The 12987-nt window shown below is 32.3% G+C and overlaps 1 protein-coding gene across 13 annotated transcripts in view; it reads left to right on the forward strand.

Moving 5' to 3' along the window:
* The first annotated feature begins 944 nt into the window (after window positions 1-944).
* Window positions 945-12987, forward strand: part of LOC134228814 (receptor-type tyrosine-protein phosphatase epsilon-like) — a 51339-nt gene continuing 39296 nt past the window's right edge. For 4 of the 13 annotated variants that reach the window (XM_062710509.1, XM_062710510.1, XM_062710522.1 and 1 more), the window contains exons 1-2: window positions 945-1068; window positions 11101-11316. In XM_062710509.1, the coding sequence (XP_062566493.1) occupies window positions 1014-1068; window positions 11101-11316 (271 nt within the window). In that variant the 5' untranslated portion in view covers window positions 945-1013. Of the gene's footprint in view, window positions 1069-1473; window positions 1690-2925; window positions 3163-3395; window positions 3549-4968; window positions 5113-5236; window positions 5378-5792; window positions 5937-6111; window positions 6253-10654; window positions 10715-11100; window positions 11317-12987 lie in introns of those variants that run through there. The other 9 variants (XM_062710521.1, XM_062710519.1, XM_062710514.1 and 6 more) reach the window with 7 other exon arrangements.

Raw genomic sequence — 12987 nt, forward strand, 5'->3', positions numbered from 1 at the left:
CAAGAATTTACCTCGTTTAAGAAATTGTTCATACGTAGAGCATGATCTCGTGAATCGAATCAATTGAGATATATATACTTCGTATACAGGTGCTGAATGTACATTGCTGCATAAATAAGAGAGGTTGACGATAGAAAAGTTAGTCATCACGTTTATCATAGAGATTGGTGTTACATTACAAATAACGCGTTTTTAAGTATATAAATATATAATTTTTTTCTGACTTTGTAGTCAGACTTGATCTATTTTTCTCTGTGTATTAGTATTAATATTATCTCTCTTTCTCTCTCTCTGTTTGTTACAGGCTAAGAAGTGCCTCAATAATATTATCTTTGTTAATAAACATGGATCATAAAGGAGATAATATATTCATTCCGTAAAAATCCAAATGTAAACGTAAATCATTAAAATAAACTTCCTCATCTAAGTTTCCTTTGCAAGAATTAGCCTATGATTTAAAACAATATTCGCGCGAGTTTAATGTTACAATTTACATTCATGTTTCTTAAACATTATTTATAATCAATCTAATTAATATTAAAATCAGACTTAACATGTACAATGGGTCGCAGGATATTACAAGGATAAGAAATATCCTCCTGAGATAAATAAATATAGGGAAAACTTTAAAGTTAACATTGACCTCGTCTTTCTGAAAATTATACCAATGATGTGTCAAATTAAAAACAAAAAGAATGAAGTGCAATGTCAGCTTAGAAATAACTGTACACATTCATTTACCTAAGAATTATAAGTACTGGAAGTGAAATAACTTTCCTAAAACTTGTATATGCTTTCATAGTCACATGGTTTTCATAATTGATGGAAGATGAATTGAATTTTGATATCAAAATATCTTAAGGTTTTCGTTTTCTAGTCGAAGTTAATCAATTATGTATAATGCTATGCACAAAAATGCAAGATAAAAAAGGACTTAACACAATATTATATGTAAGTAACTTTAAAAAATTGTTTGATTGTTGACAGGTAAAATTCAAAATCTCCAGAAGAAGATGAGTGGTGGAGGTTTTGTGATATTTTATGTATTTCACGTATGCTATGGATACAGTGAGTACATTTAATAGTGCACTGGTGCTGATCAATATCTTTTGAATATGACGTAATTGTGTTAACTAAAATATATAAAGCATATGTGAGCGTGTATAACTGAATGACTTTATAAACAATCAAATGTTATGGATAATACTTTGAGGACGTACAGACAAACAGACAGACAAAACTGGACAGAACAAAATACTTCGTTGAGGGGGTTAATAAAACGAATAATGATAATGAACGACCTTGTTGCATGGTGCATTATTTTTTTGATTATTTTTTTCAGCAAAGAAACAAATACAATACACGAATATTTCAAAAAGTTTTGGTCGTAATTTCCAGAATTTAACGAACATATGAACAATTTAAAGTTTTTACTTTTTCTTCTCATAATTTAGTTATTTTTTTTACTCATAGAGCAACTTGTCGTTAAGGGAACAACAGGGGTCAGCCAAAGCTCTACGTTTGACAATTATTGACCATATAAGGCAATAGATGGATATCCCAATCTTCTCTCAATCAGTAGTAGATCCTGTTCACATACGGGAATAGGAAAATCAGTAGTGTGGCTACAAATAGATCTTCGAAAAAAGTACAAAATAAAATATATAAAATTCTGGTACCGAAATGATCGTAAGTATTTTTATTGTATTTAGTAATCCGTAAATTTAGCATTACGGGAGATTTCATAACATTCTAAGAATAGATCTTCGAAAGGTGTATAGTATAAAATACATAAAATTCTGGTACAGAAATGCTCGTAAGTATACAGATTGTATTAAGTAATCATATAAAAATTAAGCATAACAGTAAATTTCATAACATTCAATGTATAGAGTTAGTGTTCTATGATGATTAAAGGTCAACCCATAATTCAATGCTGTAGTCGGTAACTTTTTTGTAATTAGAAAAACTGTGCCGTTCGAAGAATTACATAAATTTCAAATCTTATAAAAAGAGTCCAATGCGATAATGTTCAAAGATTGTAAGGCAACAATTCGATGCCAAAAATATGCAAAGTATGACCTTTTGAACGGTAAGGGCTAGGACTTTCATGCTTCACACATGTAATTCTTGTAAGTAGACGCTTCATTGGATACCAAGACTTTTGACCCTTTGACCTTGGAGTTTGACTAACTTTTAAAATACAACCTTGACCATAATTTTTGAAGGGATAGGACTAAGGCTTTCATACTTCACATATTAAAACCTTGTGACAATCCCTGTCACTTAATATCAATGACCCTTTGACCTTGACGTTTGACCAATTTTTGCACAAAAACTCCAAACTTTTACTCTGGCCCTGATTTTTTAAGCGGTACATATAAGGAATTTCTTTTAAATATCAATTTTTTGTGAGAAGACCTTTCATTTTAAATAATCAATTTTGACCTTTTGATCTTGACCTTGGAAATTTCCGTACCTACAAAAAAAAAAAACTTTAACCTTGGCCATAACTTTTGAACGGTAAGGGCCAGTACTTTCATTCTTCCCATAAATAATCATTGACACAAGACCTTTCTTCAGAAACCAACAACTTTGACTCTTTGATCTTGACCCCGAAGATTGTCCTACCTTTAAAACGTTAACCTTGGTCATAACCTTTAAACAAGTGGTGCTTGAGTTTTATATTTCACATTTGTATTTCTTGTAAAAAGGTCTTACTTTAAGTAACAACATATTTGATCTGAATTTGAGAAAAGTTAACAGTGTAACCTTCGCTAGGTTCCCATACGGATGCATCAGTGTTTCACAAACACATCTTGTTTCTTAGCTTACAATCGTTTTGCCCATACAAAGAAGTGCATGTCATATGGTGATTTCTTTGCATTTTATTTTAAACTCTTACACTTGTTAATATTTTTTCAGGTTTTAATGAGCTTGAAAACACTATAAGATTACATGGCTACTCTCTACAATATTATGGCAAAAACAATATATGGCAAGAATGTTTCCATGACACTTCTCCCAGAAACCAAGCAATTCCCATGCCTTCTACAGTGGAATGTCATCAAAAGACTCAATATATTATGTTTTATACAAATACACCAAGTCCTCAGGATGGACTGGAAGTCTACTTGGAAATATGTGAAATTGAAGTGTATGGTAATCAAACAAATTTCTTTCAGCAAGGAAAAAAGATAAGAAAACATAAAGTCTTACGAAAACTTTCCACTTTTTTCTGTAGATATACGAACACAATTCTGTATATGAAAGTATGTTTTTATATAATCAATATTGGACTTAAAGTAAGACAATGCACATAGCATTTATACTTGTGATTGAGGGTTTTTTTAGGTATAAAAACCTATTTCTTATTATGCACGTTTTTTAAAAAGGTTGTGATCTGAATCAGTATGGAGAAAACTACACAAACTGTGTTATCCGCTGTGTGAATTGTGACATTGTGGATGGATGTGTTAAGTGTCAGTCTGGGTTCACAGGCAAGAAGTGTGAGGACTGCGAACCAGGCTTTTCAGGACAAAATTGTGGTATTTTGTTCTTTTAATTTATTTAATTACTAAAGAAAAAATGATGGATCCAAAAGGCCGTATGCAAAAGTGAAATTTATTTTTAATTTAAATTTTACATTTCTTCACTTACTAGCATACACTTTAAGGTGTCGTCAAAGGTCAACATGTCAAAAAATTAATTTTTACAATAGAATATACTTATAGAATTTATTTATACAATTATGTGAGCTATTATGCTAAAGCATTCAAAGTTTATAAATATATCATTGATTAACATGGTCACATGATAAGCAATACTTAGAAAAAATAATTATCTAGACAAATTCTTATTTAATAATGCATATATTTTTAATAATTCTGATTAATATTATGCTTTTAGTGAAAAGCAAAATTGCAGAAACAATAAACATTTATCAATGAAGGACAATTTGGACTTGCATATCCTCTGGAAAGTTGTCTGAAAGCGAAAGTACGTTGCAAATGGTGGAGTTTTTAGTGACTTGTCTTAATACATGTTATGCTTTCAATAAAAGCCTTTCAGATACCATTCATGTCAAACTTGCCCATCATTGATAAACATATAGCATTACTGCAATGATGGTTTTCACAAAAAAGGACAGAATTGAGAAGATGCATTTTACGTAAAATCTGCAGATTTTTTTATCCAATTTTTCTAAAAAAAAAAACAATATAGTTTCTATCTAGTAATCAATGATACACTTATAAACTGTGAAAGCTTTAACTTGATATCTCATAATTTTGGAGCTATTGTAAAAATATATTTTTAGACAAATTGACCTTTGACGTAACCTTAAAAATAATTCAAACGAACCAGAGATTTTTCATGGATGTTAGAAGTTGTTCTGGCATGAAATTCTTAGACTGTGATTATGGATAATTAAATTAGATAGTTTGAATCAAGTGATTGCAATTTTAGTCCTCTCGTTTTTCCAGCTCTGGCTCCAAATTCCAAATGAATTTGTTACATTAACCATTTTTGTCCTAAAACTTTGCATTATGATGAGATCATACAGACGTAGATTTCTTTTTGTAATGTGATTTATTTTAATAATTTGTTTAGTTTGATCATGTCAATGCTTTATTTTAGCTTGTGAGAATGGAACGTATGGTTTGGAATGTCTAAACCAATGTAGTGGACAATGTTTAGGGAACAAAACATGTAATCATGTAAACGGAAGCTGTATTAGAGGTTGCAAAAAGGGATATGAAGGAAACCGGTGTTTTAATGGTATGTGTAAGCCAAAAGTGTTTCAATGTTGATTATGATCTACATGTATTTACAAAATTAAGATAAAGCATCTGAAAACGTATATCATAATTATAGTTTTAATCATAAAGTATTGACTTGATCCGAATTTTAAAAAAAAAAGCTTTTCGAATATTTTCTGCTTTTCTTAAACCGAATTTTAATTTTCAGTGCCCTGTCCTGCGGGATGGTATGGTTATAATTGTTCCAGGTCGTGCAGTGTAAATTGTCTGGATTCAGGAAACTGTGACAAACTTACCGGAAGCTGCCCTAGCGGATGTGTGTCTGGATACAGGGGAGATAATTGTTCACAACGTAAGATAAATCAAATGATTCTCAAATGAAATCTTATAGAAAATGAAATACGTTACATAGACCATTCTTGTCCTGAAACAATGTTATTTTTATACGGAAAATTCAAAGATTATAATTTTTGTAGCCTGTGAGGATGGAAAATATGGATTTAAATGCCTATGGCAATGTAGTGGAAATTGTCTGGGGAATGAAACATGTGATAATGTAAATGGTAATTGTACCGAAGGCTGCAAAAAGGGATATGAAGGAAACCGGTGTTTTAATGGTATGTGTAAGCAACAGACGTCTCTAATAACAGATCCAATAGAAGTTTATTGAATAAAAGTGTTAACGCACACAAATGTCATTCTTTTGTAAACATTTTCCCATACAGATATAAATTAAATGATGAAGGGGAATCATGTTGTCATTAACAGCTTGTAAAATTGGAACGTATGGAGAAAACTGTAAATACAACTGCAGCGGCCATTGTTCTTTAGATGAGCCATGTGACAAATTTAATGGCTCATGTCCAGCCGGATGTGACGTCGGATGGTCAGGATTTACATGAACCTGTGAAAAACGTAAAGCATGCATTGTTTTTCATCACTTTATTTTTATTTATTAGGTATTAAACTGATCCGCATAAAAAGCTTTTTTGAATATTTATTGCTTTTCTTAAACTGAATTTGAATTTTCAGAGCCCTGTCTGGCGGGATGGTATGGTTATAATTGTTCCCAGTCTTGTAGTGCTAACTGTCTAGATTCAGGAGACTGTGACAAAGTTACCGGAAGCTGCCCTAGCGGATGTGTGTCTGGATACAGGGGAAATAATTGTTTTCAACGTAAGGAATTCATGTGACCATACCAATGATGACACTAAAAATGAATTTGTTACATTAACCATTTTTGTCCTAAAACTTTGCATTATGATGAGATCATACAGACGTAGATTTCTTTTTGTAATGTGATTTATTTTAATAATTTGTTTAGTTTGATCATGACAATGCTTTATTCTAGCTTGTGAGAATGGAAAGTATGGTTTGGAATGTCTAAACCAATGTAGTGGACAATGTTTAGGGAACAAAACATGTAATCATGTAAACGGAAGCTGTATTAGAGGTTGCAAAAAGGGATATGAAGGAAACCGGTGTTTTAATGGTATGTGTAAGCCAAAAGCGTTTTTAATAAAAGGTTTAACAGAAGTTCATTTAAAAAAAATGTAAATGCACCAAACTATCTTTTGAATTCTCCATGGCTACCAATGCGCTCCGTTATTAGCACACCTGTTTTTGTATTCATAAGAAACAGAATTTTGTGCAAAATCTTATGCGTGAAAAGATGAAAAAGCTGGTTGTGGTCTTTAACTCAAAATATAGATATATCGACGACGTACTGTCAATTAACAATGGTAATTTCCATTCCTATGTTGATACGATATATCCTTGGGAGCTTGAGATAAAAGATACCACAAAGTCTGAAACATCTGTTCACACTTGGATATTTTATTTGAAAAGGCGTTAATGGTAACCTAACAACCAAGCTCTATGATAAACGTAATGACTTGAACTTTCTATGGTCAACTTATGCAGCAATATACTTTCATTAAATGCATACGGAGTTTATATATCTCAGTTGATTCGATACATAAGAGCATGCTCGACGAAGGAACTATTTCTAAAACCATGTAATGATTAAGAAGCAAGTTGATGAAACAAGAATATCAGCAGTCTCGTTTAAAGTCATGATTTTGAAGTTCTATGGTCGATACAATTACAGCAAATACAATTTCATTGAGTCAGATGCTGTCTGACGTTTTTTATACGAATTGTTAGTTCATTATTTATACACTGAACTGACGACGGTTTTTTCATGATTATGACAAGGAGCACACGGCGGATGTGACCAGTCAGCAGGGGATGCTCACTCCTCCATGGCACTTGATCCCACCTCTGATGTTTTGGAGGTCCGTGTTTGCTCCGCTCCTGTTTTGTGGACTTTTGATCTTGAATATTGTTCGTTATTTCCATATGTTTTATTTCATAACAAGAAATTGTAAACTTTATCAGATGTTCTAATTTTTGCCACCATCGTTATAAATGTCTACAATTTGTATCACCTCATATGACATTTCTGTTCAACTTAACTCATATATATATTTTTAAAATTTTTTTTACCTGCACCTTCCTGAAATGTGCTTTATTTTTATGTGTTAAAAAATGAAATGTGTTATCTGTCCTTGCATTGCATATAACATGTTCAACTGACGATAAAAATAAACAGCTAGCTAAGTGCAACAGGACAAAAACGACATTTAAGTTTGAATATGAAGGGCTTAAACGTATTTCCGTCGACTTAATACACTGTATCATAGAAGATGACTTAGACAACTATTGAATTGTTTGTAATTATAGGTGATATTCTACTGTTTTATTTTAGTGTTTTGTCGAGAGTAAGGATGTTCGTAACGCATAACTTAAAACTGTTATTTACTGATGGATGAATTTTTCTTCCTCCTAAAAATATTTCACTTGGCTTATACATGGTCTGAAGACGGATTGCTCTCTGTAAGGTATTTTTTCTTATTTAAAAAAGTTATTATACATTAAATGTGTGGATAAATGAGAGCATTAAAAAAAATCTGACTTTGTTCAGACTGACTTTGTCTTTCTCTCTGAATTTGTATGAATATTATCTCTCGCTCTCTCTCTCTCTCTCTCTCTCTGGTTTGATTACGAAATCCTTTGTTAAGAAAAAAAATGAAACCGCTCCTTAATAATATTCTCTTTGTTGATAAACATGGATAAAAAATAAGATAGTATATTCACTCCATAACAATCCAAATGTAAAAGTAAATCAATAAAAACAATCTTCCATATCTAAGTTTACTTTATAGGATACACTTCGTAAAAATGCCATGATTTAAATTACTATTAGCGTGAGTTTAATGTTACAATTTTCATATATCTTAAACATTATTTAAAATAGATGCATTTACAATCAGACTTCCTAGATCCGCGCCGTAAGCACTCTGCGTAAAAGTGTATACGGCACGGACCTAAAAAAAGCTGATTTTAATTTGATAGTACTTAAAACCAACCAAAGACAATTTTTCTAGTTTGATTCAATTTCTAGTTTACAAATATTTATATAAGGAATAACTGTCTCATGTTTGTTTCATGATGTGATCAATTGATTGGCTCACGGGATAATTTGCATAAACATAATTGATTGATTGATTGATCATCGTTAGGAATCGAAAAATCTGACAGTTATTCCTTATATTTACATGCACATGAATTCCTCCAATTCATGTGCTACAAGCCCTGCTTCTGTTGAGCTATTTGTCCCGCCCTGCACATGATTTTCTAAACTGCTCCTATTGATGAACCAGTACATTTATGTAGAAATAAAGTACATTAACTCTTTGTAATTTTATCTCGAAAAAGATATTGGAAATGTAAATATATAATAATGAATGTGAAAGTCAAGCAATTATATCTTTTGTATCTTTAAATCAATCAAGTTAATCGTTTCAGCTTTAGTTTTCTAAATGACGAATTTGATTAATATGAAGAACATATCCTTTTGCTAACCAGGCCTGGGGCCATAAAACATAGAAGTTGATATTGTCCTTATATCTGAAAATTATACCAATGATATGTCAAAAGATCTCTTAAATAAACATGAGGCCCATGGACCACATCGCTCACCTGAGTAATTTTAGTGATGCCGTTCTTTACCAGATTTCTTCCTTTGTTATACATATTGTGGCTTCCCATACACCCCCCCCATGTCACGATTTTTACAACTTAGAATCTACACTACCCCAGAATGCTTCCACATAAGTTGCAGCTTTTCTGGTCAAGTGGCTCTCGAGAAGAAATGTTTTTTAAAAAGTTTTTTTCTGATATATTTCTATGTAAAACTTGGATTCCCTATTGTGGCCCCGCCCAACCCGGGGGGTCATGATGTGAACATTTTAGAATCTATACTACCCAAGGATGCTTTCACATAAGCTTCAGCTTTTCTGACCCAGTGGTTCTTGAGAAGAAGATTTTAAAAGTGTTTTCGTATATATTTCTATGTTAAACTTGGATTCCTTATTGTGGCCCTGCCCAATCCCAAGGGTCATGATGTGAACAGTTTAGAATCTACGCTACTCCAGGATGCTTCCACGTAAGTTTCACCTTTTCTGACCCAGTGGTTCTTGAGAAGAAGATTTTAAAAGTTTTTTTCTATATATTTCTATGTAAAACTTGGATTCTTCTTTGCAGCCCGCCGAACCCTCCGGGGAGGGGGGGGGGGGGGGTCATGATGTGAACAATTTAGAATCTACACTACCCCAGGATGCTTCCACAAAAATTTCAGCTTTTCTGGCAATGTGGTTCTTAAGAGGAAGGTTTTTAAATTTTTTACCTATACATTTTTATGTAAAATTTAATTCCCTAATGTGGCCTTGCCGAAATCCCGGGGGTCATGATTTTAACAATTTTGAATTTACACTATCCCAGAATGCTTCCACATAAGTGAAAGCTTTTTTTAAACTGTGATTCTTGCGGAGAAGAGTTTTTAATGACCACGCCCTATTTTTGTCTCTTCTTGATTATTTCTCCTTTTGAGGGGTCTTGTTCCTTCATTTGAACAATTTAAACTACCCTATACCTATGAATGCTTTGTACCAAGTTTGGTTAAAATTGACCCCTTGGGTCTTGAGGAGAAGTCAAAAATGCGAAAAATTAAGAGACAGACGGACAGCTAGACAGCTAGACGGACAGATGGACGGACGGACGACGGACAAAATTTGATCAGAACAGTTCACTTGAGCCTTCGGCTCAGGCGAGCTAAAAACTGAAAAAAAAAATTGTAATGTCATTTTGGAAATGCTTGCACACATTCATTTAAGGAATGTTTTTAAGTTTTGTGTGAGTTATTGGTGTGTGAATCATACAGACTTGTCACGTAGCCATATTTCATGAATCGCGCTAGCGCTTCATGAAAACATATGCCTACGTGCAAGTCTGTGTGATTCACACACCAATAATTCACACTAAACTGAAAAACATTCCTTATATTTAGATTTTACATGTTTGGAAGCAACTAAAATATGCTAAATATTTGAATTTCTCGCTGCGCTATATCGTTGCATTTTTACTAACGTCGCTGCAGCCTCATTGTGAAGTCACGTTAACGCACGTTTCTCCATGTATATTTCTACGCGTGAGTATACACGAAAATGATTTTCAAATCAATTTCAAAGTTGGCTTACTAGAAAAACACAGCGAATGTAAATATTTACATGTACCTTAGAATACTAAATGCTGAAAGTGGAATAACTTTTGTGAAACTTGTAAATGCTTTCATAGTCACATATTTCTTTTTATAATTGATGGAAGACGAATTAAGGTTATCGTTATAAAGTCGAAAATAAACCGATTTTGTATTTTCTTATACACAAAAAATAAAGATAAAAAAGACTGAAAACAATATTATGTTTAGATAATTAAAAACAATATGCTTGATTGTTGACAGGTATAGTTCAAATTCGCAAGAAAAAGATGAATGGTCCAGGTTTAGTGATATTTTTTTGAACTTGCGTCAATCCATGTATGCTATGGATACAGTAAGTGCATTTAATTGTATTGGTGGTGGTAAATACCTTTTGAATATGATGTACTAATGTCAACGAAAATATATAAAGTATATGTCTGCGTTTGTGTAACTGGATGACTTTACAAACAATCAAATGTTTTGAGAACATAAAGACAAACAGACAGACAGACGGAACAAAAACGAAATACTTCTATTAGCGGGTTATAAAAATAAAAAATGATAAAGAACGACATTGTTCCATGGTGCATTATTTTGTGATTTTTTTAACAAAGGGTCAAATAAAGAAGACGGATATTTCAAAAGTTCTTGGTTGTAATTTTCAAAATTTTACGAACATAGAAACAATTTTAAAATTGTACTTTTTCTTCTCATAATTGAGTTTTTTTTTACGCCTAGGACAACTTATCGTTAAGGGAATAACAAGGGCCGCCCAAAGCTCTACGTTTGACAATCTTGGACCATACAATGCAATAGATGGATATCCCAGTCGTCTGTCAATGAGTAGTGGATCATGTTCACATACGGGAATAAGACAATCAGTAGCGTGGCTACAATTAGATCTTCGAAAAGAGTACAATATAAAATACATAAAATTCTGGTACCGAAATGATCGTAAGTATTCATATTGTATTTAGTAATATATTAATTTAGCATTACAGTAGATATCATAACATTCAAAGTATAGCGTATAGCATCGGTGTTCTAGTAGGATCAAATCTCAGCCCAGAATTCAAAAACTATGCCGTTCGAAGAATTAAATAAATTTGAAAAGTTCAATACAATTCTGTTGAAAGAATGTAATGTAACAATTAGACACCAAAAATGTCAATTTTTTCGAAGATTTAAGGTTAGAGGGATTGCTAAAGTGATTGGTAGTTAAAATGGTAAAAGCACAATTGCTATCACCATGTTTCAATATTCGTTATAGACGATTCGGGTGTTACAACGCACTTTGAAAAATTACGCACTTTGGAAAAAATTTTCAAAGTGCGATAAATTTGGGACCCACTCAACGCACTTTGAAAAAACAAATTTTTTTTCAAAGTGCGTTGATATCGACCATATTAACGCACTTTGAAAAAAAAAATGTGTATGGTTTGGTCAATATTCTTGAAAATCTTAGGGTTGATACATTATAATAATTGAACCTGTTGGATAACTTTTCGGTGATAAGGTCACGTCAGGATGTGAAAGTGAGCAATTTGGATTTTTCCATACTTTGAAAATTCTTTCTCTCTTAAATGTTTACTGTTCTTAAAATTTTTTTCCAGTTTGCATGCATTTAATGTAAACTAAAATTTATTTTCAACGTCACTCCAGTTATGCAAATACATATACTTAGTATTTGGGTGTAGCATTCGCATCAGTACCCGGAGGGGGGGGGTTAGTCACACAAATGTTTCGCAAAGATATACTTAATTTAGGAATTAAAAATTGGGGCTTACCTTGAGGGGGTGTTCCACTTTCAATTTGCTACCTAAGTAAAAAAAAGTTGGTCTGAGGGACCTTCTACCGTATAAGTAGAATTTTTAGCGAGGATTTAATTTTGGCATTATTAGCGAGGGTGCTGACATCGCTAAAATTGAATATCGCTAAAAATTAATTGCATATTATTTGTAATAGCTACTTAAGTTAGCATTTTTAAATCACTAAAATTACTTCTCGCTAAAAATAAAATACCACGTTTTAGGTATAAATCGCTAAAGTTGCGTCTCGCTAAAATTTCCACTTATACGGTATATACTCATCATCTCCTTGTTCTCGATGAGGGTTAATCAATACATGTAAATTAAAACGTTTTCAAAAAGATATAATTATTACAAATTGATTCTCTCAATTACTAAACTCTAAGTCTAGAAATTTTGCTTTATACATATTTTTTTTCAAAGTGCGTTAAATGTCTACATGGTGAAAATGTTGATGTACACTGTGAACACACTTTGAAAAATTTTTTCAAAGTGCAGTGAGTGTGTCCCAAATTAAAGGCACTTTGAAAATTTTTTTTCAAAGTGCGTTGATTTTGTCCCAATGTTAACGCACTTTGAAAAAATTTTTCGAAGTGCGTACTTTTTTTAAAGTGCGTTGCCACATTCGGGGGCATCAAAGTCTTGGTATGTCTATCTCTCTGTTTATTTTGTCTGCTTTTCAGAGAGTCTGACACATATTTTTGTATTTTGATATTTGTTGCAAAAGGACAATTTCTTTTTTTCTGAATTTCAATATAATTGTCAATCTAAGAGTAACATTTAAAAACAATTCTACATAAATTCGCTTTATAATACG

The sequence above is a fragment of the Saccostrea cucullata genome, unplaced genomic scaffold, assembly GCF_032062105.1.
Source record: "Saccostrea cucullata isolate Sc308-1 unplaced genomic scaffold, CSIRO_AGI_Scuc_v1 ctg566, whole genome shotgun sequence".
NCBI classification, from domain to species: domain Eukaryota; kingdom Metazoa; phylum Mollusca; class Bivalvia; order Ostreida; family Ostreidae; genus Saccostrea; species Saccostrea cuccullata.